This window comes from Lepidochelys kempii, chromosome 27, assembly GCF_965140265.1.
Source record: "Lepidochelys kempii isolate rLepKem1 chromosome 27, rLepKem1.hap2, whole genome shotgun sequence".
NCBI lineage: Eukaryota > Metazoa > Chordata > Testudines > Cheloniidae > Lepidochelys > Lepidochelys kempii.
Genome location: NC_133282.1, coordinates 8,709,547 through 8,722,088, shown reverse-complemented (window position 1 = coordinate 8,722,088; position 12,542 = coordinate 8,709,547). Strand labels below are relative to the sequence as shown.

Here is a 12,542-nt window from a genome sequence, read left to right as displayed (position 1 = left end):
AGACAAAGTTGCTTCTGTCCTGTGGAAGAAAGGACAGAATAGGAATAGACTCACCTGTGCACGAACAGGCAGGGCTTGTATAAAGCCAGGTAGCTGGCTGCAGGTAGGGGCTTTGCTGATGAAAAAGGAGTAATCACTTTCTGGATGAGGGAGGCGTGTTTAGGGGTCTGCTGCTGGAAAGGCTGCAGGGAAATAGGCTGCAGTCCTGCCCTGAGTGGAGGGACCTCAGGAGGTCATCTAGTCCAACCCCCTGCTCAAAGCAGGACCAATCCCCAATTTTTGCCCTAGATCCCAAATGGACCTCTCAAGGATTGAACTCACTACCCTGGGTTTAGCAGGTCAATGTTCAAACCACTGAGCTATCCCTCCCCCCCATAGAACCCACAATTCTTTATTTAGTCCTCTGGTTCAAGAGGGGAATATAGCTGGATGGCTTGGTAATAGTGACCATAACCTAATAAAATTTAACATCTCGAGGTGGGGGGGGGGGGATACCACAGTAGCCCACTATGGTAGCATTTAATTTCAGAAAGGGGAACTATACAAAAATGAGGAAACTGGTTAAACAGAAATTAAAAGGTACAGCGCCAAAAGTGAAATTCCTACAAGCTGCATGGAAACTTTTTAAAGACACTATAATAGTGGCTCAGATTAAATATATACCAGAAATTAAAAAAAAGTAAAAGGACCAAAAAAGAGCTACCATGGCTAAACAACAAAGTAAAAGAAGCAGTGAGAGGCAAAAAGGCATCCTTTAAAAAGTGGAAGTTAAATCCTATTGAGGAAAATAGAAAGGAGCATAAACTCTGGCAAGTGAAGTGTAAAAATATAATTAGGAAGGCCAAAAAAGAATTTTAAGAGCAACTAGCAAAGACTCAGAAAGTAACAGCAAAATTTTCTTTAAGTACATCAGAAGCAGGAAGCCTGCTAAACGACCACTCGGACCACTGGATGATCAAGATGCTAAAGGAGCACTCAAGGATGTTAAGGCTATTGTGGAGAAACTAAATGAATTCTTTGCATCTTTTTCATGGCTGAGGATGTGAGGGAGATTCCCCAACTTGAGCTATTCTGTTTTAGATGACAAATCTGAGGAACTGTCCCAGATTGAGGTTTCATTAGAGGGATTTTTGGAACAAATTGATAAACTAAACAGTAATAAATCACCAGAACCAGATGGTATTCACCAAGAGTTCTGAAGGAACTCAAACATGAAATTGCAGAACTACTAACTGTCATCTATAACGTGTCATTTAAATCAGCTTCTGTACCAAATGACTCGAGGATAGCTAATGCGATGCCAGTTTTTAAAAAGGACTCTAGAGATGATCCTGGCAATTACAAGCCAGTAAGCCTGACTTCAGTACTTGGCAAATTGGTTGAAACAATAGTAAAGAACAGAATTATCAGACACAGAGATGAACATAACTTGCTGGGGAAGAGTCAGCTTGGTTTTTGCAAAGGGAAATCATGCCTCACCAATTTACTAGAATTCTTTGAGGGAGACAAGAAGCATGTGGAAAAGGGGGATACAGTGCACTTAGATTTTCAGAAAGCCTTTGACAAGGTCCCTTACCAAAGGCTGTTAAGCAAAATAAGCTGCCATGAGATAAGAGGGAAGGTCCTCTTGTGGGTCAGTAACTGGTTAAAAGCTAGGAAACAAAAAGTAGGAATAAATGGTCAGTTTTCAGAATGAAGAGAGGTAAATAGTGTTGTCTCCCAGGCATCTGTACTGGGATCAGTACTGTTCAACATATTCATAAATGATCTGGAAAAACGGATAAACAATGAGGTGGCAAAATTTGCAGATGGTACAAGACTGCTCAATATAGTTAAGTCCCAGGCAGACTGAGAAGAGTTACAAAGGGACCTCACAAAATTGGGTGACTGGGCAACAAAATGGCAGATGAAATTCAGTGTTGATAAATGCAAAGTAATGCACATTGGAAAACATAATCTCGACTATACATAAAAAATGTTGGGGTTTAAATTAGCTGTTACCACTCAGGAAAGATCTTGGAGTCATTGTGGATAGTTCTCTGAAAACATCCACTCAATGTGCAGCCGTCAAAAAAGCTAAGGGAATGTTGGGCATCATTAGGAAAGGGATCGATAATAAGACAGAAAATATCATATTGCTGCCATATAAATCTCTGGTACGCCCACAGCTTGAATCCTGCGTGCAGATGTGGTCGCCCAGCTCAAAAAAGTTATGTTGGAATTGGAAAAGGTTCAGAAAAGGGAAACAAATATGATGAGGGGTATGGAACAGCTTCTGTCAGAAGAGAGATTAATAAGACTGGGACTTTTCAGCTTGGACAAAAGATGACTAAGGGGAGATACGATAGAGGTCTATAAAATCAGGACTGGTGTGGAGAAAGTAAATAAGGAAGTGTTAGTTACACCTTCTCATAACACAAGAACTAGGGGTCACCAAATGAAATTAATAGGCATTAGGTTTAAAATAAAAGGAAGTCTTTCTTCACACAATGCACAGTCAACCTGTGGAACTCTTTGCCAGAGGATGATGTGAAGGCCAAGACTATAACAGGGTTCAATAAAAACCCTAGAAAAATTCATGAAGGATAGGTCCATCAATGGCTATTAGCCAGGATGGGCAGGGATGGTGTCCCTAGCCTCTGTTTGCCAGAAGCTGGGAATGGGCGACAGGGGATGGATCACTTGATGATTAGAATCATAGAATCATAGAATCATAGAATATCAGGGTTGGAAGGGACCCTAGAAGGTCATCTAGTCCAACCCCCTGCTCAAAGCAGGACCAATTCCCAGTTAAATCATCCCAGCCAGGGCTTTGTCAAGCCTGACCTTAAAAACCTCTAAGGAAGGAGATTCTACCACCTCCCTAGGTAACGCATTCCAGTGTTTCACCACCCTCTTAGTGAAAAAGTTTTTCCTAATATCCAATCTAAACCTCCCCCACCTGTTCTGTTCATTCCCTCTGGGGCACCTGGCATTGGCCACTGTCAGAAGACAGGATACTGGGCTGGATGGACCTTTGGTCTGACCGAGTTTGGCCGTTCTCATGTGTAACCCGCACACCTCCTGGGTGTGGTGTTCCATCCCATCTAGTGGCACCGAGACCACTTAGAGGGAGAGAGATAAAATGAGTCTGCTCTACAGCCTTAGCTATCAGCCTATTGGCTTTTAGCTCATGCGGTAGAGGCTCATGCACTAAGCTCCAGAGGTCCCCGGTTCGATCCTGCCTGCCAATGACCAGGGTCTATCAGCATTACACATGTCCTTAGGCACTGATGAGATAAACATGAGTAAGAATTTAAAAAAGGGAAGGGATAGAGAATGCGGTATGTTTGTGATCAGGTGCAAGGAAAGGTGCTGGCTGAGTGTGCCCATACAGTTCTGGGCGAAGAGCTGGGGTGTGTGTGTGTGTGAATTTGGGGGTAATGGTGTGTTTATGTGGCTGGGTGTGTGAATGGCTGAGGGTCTGTATGTGTCTGTGTGTCAGAGCATGGGGCCAGTGAGTGTGGAACTGCAGTATATGGAGGGGAGGTGTTATGTGATTGCACACTTGTAAGCAGGTTTGTGTGTGTGCGTGTTCACACATAGGTGCAGGTTGCCAAACCTCTCTGGGTATAATAATAATAATTAATAATAATAATACCTAGGGCTTTCCATTAGTACAGCTTAAAGCCCTTTACAAGGAGGTCTGTATCATTATCCCCATTGTACAGATGGGGAAACTGAGGCACAGAACAGCGAAGTGACTTGCTGAAGGGTGGCAGTAGCCATGCAGGGAACTGAACTCTGCGCGCCAGTCCAGTGCCCTCGCCCCTATTTGTAAATGATGGTGGAAGAAAAGAGTGACAGTAAGCCACATCCCACCATTGCTGCCAGGGCATGAAGGACTTTGGCCTTAATGGAACCACCAGTGAAATTCCTCTGCCCAGCAGCTGCTTGTGCTGTGGTAGCTTGCCTTGTACTCCTGTGCTGTGAACACCTCTGAGCAGGGCAGGATTCAGACCTTTAGAGGCCGTAAGCACTGAAAAGATTATGGTGCCCCCCCATATGTAATTCAAAATAAAAACAATACTATCCCGTAAAATAAAATTTTATTTTTCTAAATGACACAACTTATATGTATGCTGAAATTAAAATAGCTTCTTTCTAGATTTTCTGATTGCAAAATTCTGGACAAGTTCATCGAAGCTGACTTGACGAAGCATGTCCGCTTCCATACACACTAGGGAAAGTGAATCAAGCCTGTCCTGACACATTGTTCTTCTCTAAGGGTTTTTTATTCTTTTCAGCTGAGAAAAAGAGCATTCTGCGGAGCAGTTAGTAATCATCAGTGTTAGAAAAATCCATACTGCGATCTCTACATTTGGAAATACGCATCGTATTCCGTCTTTCAATATTGTGTCATGAAGCTCAATGTGACTGAATTTCATTTTTCCTGTTTCATTAAACTTTGCACGCATATAACAGTGGAACTGCTGTACTTCTCCACAGAGATTCATATTAGAATCATAGAATCATAGAATATCAGGGTTGGAAGGGACCCCAGAAGGTCATCTAGTCCAACCCCCTGCTCAAAGCAGGACCAATTCCCAGTTAAATCATCCCAGCCAGGGCTTTGTCAAGCCTGACCTTAAAAACCTCTAAGGAAGGAGATTCTACCACCTCCCTAGGTAACGCATTCCAGTGTTTCACCACCCTCTTAGTGAAAAAGTTTTTCCTAATATCCAATCTAAACCTCCCCCACTGCAACTTGAGACCATTACTCCTCGTTCTGTCATCTGCTACCATTGAGAACAGTCTAGAGCCATCCTCTTTGGAACCCCCTTTCAGGTAGTTGAAAGCAGCTATCAAATCCCCCCTCATTCTTCTCTTCTGCAGACTAAACAATCCCAGCTCCCTCAGCCTCTCCTCATAACTCATGTGTTCCAGTCCCCTAATCATTTTTGTTGCCCTTCGCTGGACTCTCTCCAATTTATCCACATCCTTCTTGAAGTGTGGGGCCCAAAACTGGACACAGTACTCCAGATGAGGCCTCACCAATGTCGAATAGAGGGGAATGATCACGTCCCTCGATCTGCTCGCTATGCCCCTACTTATACATCCCAAAATGCCATTGGCCTTCTTGGCAACAAGGGCACACTGCTGACTCATATCCAGCTTCTCGTCCACTGTCACCCCTAGGTCCTTTTCCGCAGAACTGCTGCCTAGCCATTCGGTCCCTAGTCTGTAGCTGTGCATTGGGTTCTTCCGTCCTAAGTGCAGGACCCTGCACTTATCCTTATTGAACCTCATCAGATTTCTTTTGGCCCAATCCTCCAATTTGTCTTATTCAAATAATAATTTGTCTTATTCAATAATATTCAATAATATTCAAGTCAACAGGTTATGAGTCAACTAGCTTTTGGGAACCTTGTGAATATTGTTCGTCAGATAAGGCCATATCGTTTAGAAAAGAAAATCTACTTGATGCTACTTTGTACACTTCAGCTCTCCTCTTCATATGAGCTTCAAGTGTATCTATTATAGTGTAGTAAGTAGATGTGTGAAATTTGTCTCTAGGATTCAATGCTGTTTCTGTTGCACTGCTATCATTTGCTTGTTTTATCCTGATTCGCTTGCGGGACTGGGCTTCTTTGTAGTAAGTATCAGGCAAGATATCTTTTGATATGTCTTCAAATCTTTCTAAATCATTCCTCAAAGTGTGTAAATGGTCTGCTAATGGTTGACAGAGGTCTGCACATGTTTTCAAATCCAATTCTTTTTCTTGGAGAGCTTGACTTGTGTGGTCAAAGTGTAAAATTTCATTCCACGTGGTCAACATGAATACAAACTCTAGTTCTTGCATCTTGTTTGCAATGTTTTCTGCCTCTCATATAGTTTCTCCTTTTTGTGATTGGTCTTCAGCTATACTTTCTAATGCATCCACAATCTTTGAGTAGGACTCCAGAATTGCACTTGTTGCCACTGCATGTGCCTGCTAGTGAGTATTAAAAAGAGATTTCAACACATGATCATTGCCCAAATTTGTTTTAAGAACTGCCCATTGGTGTGTTGTGGCAGAGAAAGTAACTGGGCTGTTGAGAAAAAACGTACTGCCACTGGACAACAATCAACAGCACTGCAGCCAACAAGATTGAGAGAGTGTGAAGCACATGGTATGAATATGGCATGTTTATTCTGTTCTAAAAGCTGCTTCTGCATTCCTTGCTAACGCCCTGACATGTTGACAGCGTTGTCATAAGATTGACCTCTGCACTTTGAGAAATCTATTTTGCAAACTTGGCACAGATAATGCAGTACTTGATTTGCCATTTCTTCACCAGTGTGGCTTTTCAAATTGAGGAATGTTATAAATTGTTCAACTGGTTTTCCATCTGTGGGAGACACATCTTAGTACAATGCTCAATTGATCAATATGTGAAAGATTAGGTGTAGAGTCAACAGATAAACTGAAGTACCCTGCAGTACTTATTTCATCCACAATAGCTGAACGAACATTGTCACTCATTAGACCAATGAGTTCATCACATATTGTCTTGGATAAGTATGATACAAGTATATATAACTCAGAAGAATATATCAATAATAAAACATAAATTTATTGCAATACATGACAGGATCTGATTTCCTCGCATTATTTTGATCCACGTTAGTAGGATGCCCCCCTGGTTTAGGTGGGGATAAATAATAAAAAGAGAACAGAAAAACGGGGGAAGAGTGTGGAGTGGAGTGGAGTGTAAGGAAGACTAACAAAGTTCTGATTTTTCCCATCATGACTACTTTGATGCTTTCTTTGAAATATCAAATCATATTTTTTCAAAAAAAATCTGTTTTTTTGGTGCCCCCTGCTTTGTTGGTGCCCAAGCATGTGCTTAGTCTGCCTATTGGGTAATCCAGCCCTGCCCCGGAGCCGGGAACACTCCCGAGGCATTATCTGCACTTGGTGCCTGCCATTCCCCATAGCCCAGCAGAGGCCAAGTCCTGGCCCCCGCGGAACCTCTCCACCTTGTAATGCTGTTGTTTTGTCTCTGCTTCTGAAAGCACAGCTGGCTCCGGGGGTCACGCTCCTGCAAGCCCTCAGCATAGAGGTGATCATCTCCTTCCAGCTGGTCCTGTGCATCCTCGCCACGTCCGGGAGCAAGAAAGACCCTTCCAAGGGCAGGCACCTGGTCATCGGGCTCTCTGTCATGCTGGGGCACCTGGTTGCTGTGAGTACTTTGGTCACATCAAGCTTGCAGCAGCTCATCCCTTTCAGAAAGCCTGGTCCTGCAGGCTGCCCTTGGGCAGAACTCTTTTGGGAGTCTTTGGATTTGGACTCTCAGAGCTCATGCTTCAGGGCTGTAAAACTGCCATGTAGACATTGAGGCCCAGGCTCTGTGACCCTCCCCGCTCACATGGGGCCCAGAGCTTGGGCTGCAGCTTGAGCCCGAAGGTCTAGATCACAATTTACAGCCCTGCAGTCCAAGCCTGAGTCAGCAGATGCAGGCCTGCTGCGGGGGTTAATTGCATTGTAGACATACCCTAGGGAGTCGAGCTGATGCATCTGCAGAAGTTATCCTGCTACTTGGGATCCCTACGCTTCCCCCCTTTGACAACTTCTGCAGCCTCCCTGTTTATCTTGTGTCTCTCTCACTCTTTCTCTTCAGATCGATTACACCGGATGCAGCATGAATCCTGCCCGGTCACTGGGCCCTGCTTTGATTACTTTTGAATTTGCTAATCACTGGGTAAGTGAGCTCTTTCCAAGCCTGGTTTAGACTGTGCAGTGCTTCAAGTGTGGTTCTTTTCCAGCAAGCGACTGTACAAATGGCATTGTGGGGTCTCTGGGTTTATTGCCTACTCAGATCAAGTGTGCCCAGGTTCCAAGTACAATGGTAGGTAATTTCTGGCTACCAGAACTGCCAGAGCCTCCTGGGATCTGAGGGTCAAGCTTGGCCCTCTCCTTTTCATGCATTATCCCCAGTAATAAAGGTCCTGAAGACCAGTTTCTGCTTCCATTGACACCCTGTGCAGCCCATGGCCTTCAATGGCACATTTGTAACATAGGTAATTAGCAACCAATCCTGTTGGTGATGCACAAGCTGGAACAGACTTGGGCTGGCTCCCTTCCACATAGCTGTCCTGGCTTCTGCAGCGCTAACAGGAGTAAAGAGCAATCTTACCACTTTCAGCAGACAGCGTGCTCTGTGTGAGGGGGGGTGGCAGAATCAAGTCCATTGGAGAGAATAACCACAGCTGGAACTTCAGTGCAGAGCCTGATTCTGATCTCACACCAGTTCCATACCAGTGTCACTCCACTTAGTCCAATGGGTTGTGCCTGATTTATAATCAGGCCCCAGGTCCCTGGGAGATGAAATGCCAGCTGGTTTCAGCGAGGATTGTGTTTACATTGCCACTGCTTGGGGCAAAGCCTGGCGTTTTTAGTACCGCTGCTGACAATTCTGCCTTTTCTTCCTCTGTTTGAGACTGATGATGCCAATTTCCTTCTTTGCTTTATGAGTGCGACAGAAAGTACATCCCGCATGGCAGGTTATTAAAGCTCTCAATCAGGATACGTGCAGAGCACAATCCTGTGCAGGCTTCCCCGGTTATTCATGTCTCCATAAAGAGACTTAACTTGTAATGGAATTGGAGGGATTAGAAGAAAAAAAGAAAGCAAAAGACCCAATTGTTGCAAATCTCATTGTCTTTTTTCGGAGAATCTCAGATCCTGACCCCACTGGACTCAAGGAGAGTTTTCAGAGTAGCAGCCGTGTTAGTCTGTATTCACAAAAAGAAAAGGAGTACTTGTGGACCTTAGAGACTAACAAATTTATTTGAGCATAAGCTTTCGTGAGCTACAGCCCACTTCATCGGATGCATGCAGTGGAAAATACAGTGGGGAGATTTTATATACACAGAGAACATGAAACAATGGGTGTTACCATACACACTGTAATGAGAGTGATCAGGAAAGGTGAGCTATTACCAGCAGGAGAGGAAAAAAACAAAAACAAAAACAAAAACAAAACAAAAAAAACCTTTTGTAGTGATGATCAAGGTGGGCCATTTCCAGCAGTTGACAAGAACATGTGAGGAACAGTGGGCGGGTGGGCGGGGGGGGAATAAACATAGGGAAAGAGTTCTACTTTGTGTAATGACACATCCACTCCCAGTCTTTATTCAAGCCTAATTTAATCGTGTCCAGTTTGCAAATTAATTCCAATTCAGCAGTCTCTCGTTGGAATCTGTTTTTGAAGTTTTTTTGTTGAAGAATTGCCACTTTTAGGTCTGTAATGGAGTGACCAAAGAGATTGAAGTGTTCTCCAACTGTTTTTTGTATGTTATAATTCTTGACGTCTGATTTGTGACCATTTATTCTTTTACGTAGCGACTGTCCGGTTTGGCCAATGTACATGGCAGAGGGGCATTGCTGGCACATGATGGCATATATCACATTGGTAAATGTGCAGGTGAACGAGCCTCTGATAGTGTGGCTGACGTGATTAGGCCCTATGATGGTGTCCCCTGAATACATATGTGGACACAGTTGGCAATGGACTTTGTTGCAAGGGTAGGTTCCTGGGTTAGTGATTCTGTTGTATGGTGTGTGGTTGCTGGTGAGTATTTGCTTCAGGTTGGGGGGCTGTCTATAAGCAAGGACTGGCCTGTCTCCCAAGATCTGTGAGAGTGATGTGTCGTCCTTCAGGGTAGGTTGTAGATCCTTGATGATGCGTTGGAGAGGTTTTAGTTGGGGGCTGAAGGTGATGGCTAGTGGCGTTCTGTTATTTTCTTTGTTGGGCCTGTCCTGTAGTAGGTGACTTCTGGGTACTCTTCTGGCTTTGTCAATCTCTTTCTTCACTTCAGCAGGTGGGTATTGTAGTTGTAAGAACGCTTGATAGAGATCTTGTAGGTGTTTGTCTCAGTCTGAGGGGTTGGAGCAAATGCGGTTGTATCGTAGAGCTTGGCTATAGACAATGGATCATGTGGTGTGGTCTGGATGAAAGCTGGAGGCATGTAGGTAAGTATAGCTGTCAGTAGGTTTCTGGTATATGTTAGGGGGCTTATTTCTTCACCCACTTACTTCCCTGGTCCTTCTCGCATGAACAGAGAGCAACAATACCCGAAGTCCAAAGGTGCAAACAATTCAATGTTTATTGCGGTGAACTTCCAGCAAGCATGATTCCAGTTTCCTTCCTTAGTATCCTCCTTCCCAGCTCTGACACCACAGAGCCTTACACCTGTGTCCCTGTTCCCATTCCTGCCCTTAGCCAAACATGATTCCAACTTCCTTACTCCCATTCCCTGTTCCCATTTCCCCCTTTAGCAAAACATGATTCCAATTTTCTTACCCCCATTCCCTGTTCCCATCTCCCTCACACACATTCCCATCCCCACACCCACTCACTTCCTGATTGACTGCAGACTATATAGTAAAACTTGAGTTCTGCTTTGCTATACCTTAACCAATCATTTTCCTGAAATTTAACTAACCAATCCTAACATATTGTAACATGATTATGTAACCAATTATATCCCACCACCTTAATTAGTTTACACCCAGCAAAATTAATTATACAGCAGACAGAAACAATCACAGAACCAGACAGAGATTATACAGACAAACAATAGCAAAGTGGGAACTATAATGACAAAACAATACAGAAGTGAGGATTTCACATTCCAGCTATTGATAAGTGAGTTCTTGCCAGACAGGATGCTATCAAACTAAGTTTCCTTTTATATTTTCTAGGCACTTCCCTTTCTCTGGAGGTGATAGGAATACAATCCTGTCCTGATAGTGCCTAACAGCCCAATAGCACCTTATTTCAATGTGACTAGTTTGGAATGTGAGGATGTGACCGTTCACTTCCCAGCTTATGGCTGCCTCTGTTGCTTAGCCAAAGGCCTTAGCCTAAGCACAGGGCCTCAAACTGTCACAGTAAGACAAGGACCTTACACTGGCAGACAGTGATTTTGATTCTTTCTTTTATACCTCTATAACTAGCCAAGTGATCAGAATACACCTAAATTCTTACAGAACAGGCCTTTGCAGACAGGCCTGAATATCTATATCCTAACAGTATAGAGTGGTGTTTATGTGACCATCGCTTATTAGCACTGTAGTGTCCAGGAACTGGATCTCTTGTGTGGACTGGTCCAGGCTGAGGTTGATGGTGGGATGGAAATTGTTGAAATCATGGTGGAATTCCTCAAGGGCTTCTTTGCCATGGGTCCATGGGAGTTTTGTTATTGACAATGTTTTTGAGTCGGGGACAGGTGAAGGAACTTCCAGAGCTGGGGAACACCTCACAAAGTGACCTGTGGGTGTGATTATACTTCCCACTAGGAGTTGGCCCAAACAACTACAATGAGAGAAACAGAGCAATTTTACTTAATGGGAGAAACAGAGCAATTCCGTCTACTAAAGTGGTAGATGCCTGGGGGCTGCAGCCTCAGCCCATGCAAATAGACACCTCTGCATTTGTTTTCACGGAGCTGGGCTAATCTACACTGCCTGGGGATCTTGCTTGGTGTTTTCAGTGCTGATGGTTCTGGGTTCTACCTCAATGGCGACTGTGGCCTTTGTAGGAGCCACAATTACACACACAAATCTATGTTAAAAGGACATTAAATGGTGCCCATTTCAAGCCCCTGCTCCAAAGCGTGGAGGCGGTGGAGCTTCTCAATGAGACGGCGCTGGGAATTGTTTTAACATGGTCCGAGCAATGTGTTTTCCCCTAATCTCATTCTTAGAAAGGCTGAACCATTTTTGCTGAAACTTCCCCCAAAATTTCAGCCTGAGGCAGCTGTCCTACATGGGGAATGTCAGCATGAACAGTTAATGTTTGGTAAAGAAAAAGCAACAGGAACCACTAAAGGGTCTTATAATGGAAAGTGTCAGGCAACCTTAACTATAGGCACTGCTAGCATCTCTGCCTCTAATATAGATGGGTAGGTTCAATCCAAACGAGACACCACTGCTTGGATTTCTGAGTCCCAATCTTCTCAGTACCTGGCTGTGGTCTAGAGATGGCAGAGGGGCTGGAACAATTTTTTATAATGGGGGTGCTGAGAGCCATTGAACCAAACTGTAAACCCTGTATACAGTGGAAACCACTTCAAGCCACGTGGTGCAGCAGCCCCCAGCACCCTTAGCTCCAGCACCTTTGAGAGAGGGGTGACATTTTTCATACCCAACATTTGTTTGGTGAAAAGAGAGATTCACTGACACTGAGACTGTTAGCAATTTTCTGTTGGTTTCACAAAATTATTTTAATTGAAAAAAAAACAACAAAAAAGAAAATTCTGAAAAACTGAAATATTTCATTTTGACATTTTTGAAATGAAACATTTCAATTTTCCAGTTTGAAAAGATTTTTCTTTCAAAATTGCATTTCATTGTATTTAAATGAAATACTCAACAACATTTAAAAATGCTTGCAATCGAACCGAAATGTTGGATTCTGGATCAAACAGAACATTTCATTTTGACCCAAAATGAATTTTTTTTTCCTTTTGATTTGACCAAAATTTTGAAAAAGATTTGTTTTCTGTTCGACCTG

The 12,542-nt window shown here is 43.6% G+C and overlaps 1 protein-coding gene across 1 annotated transcript in view; it reads left to right on the top strand.

Annotated features, from left to right (window-relative positions):
* LOC140903748 (aquaporin-5-like) overlaps window positions 1-12,542 on the top strand; it is a 40,563-nt gene that overhangs the window by 27,286 nt on the left and 735 nt on the right. Inside the window, exons 2-3 of the mRNA XM_073325508.1 lie at window positions 7,044-7,205; window positions 7,644-7,724. Coding sequence (XP_073181609.1) covers window positions 7,044-7,205; window positions 7,644-7,724 — 243 coding nt within the window. The remainder of the gene's footprint in view (window positions 1-7,043; window positions 7,206-7,643; window positions 7,725-12,542) is intronic.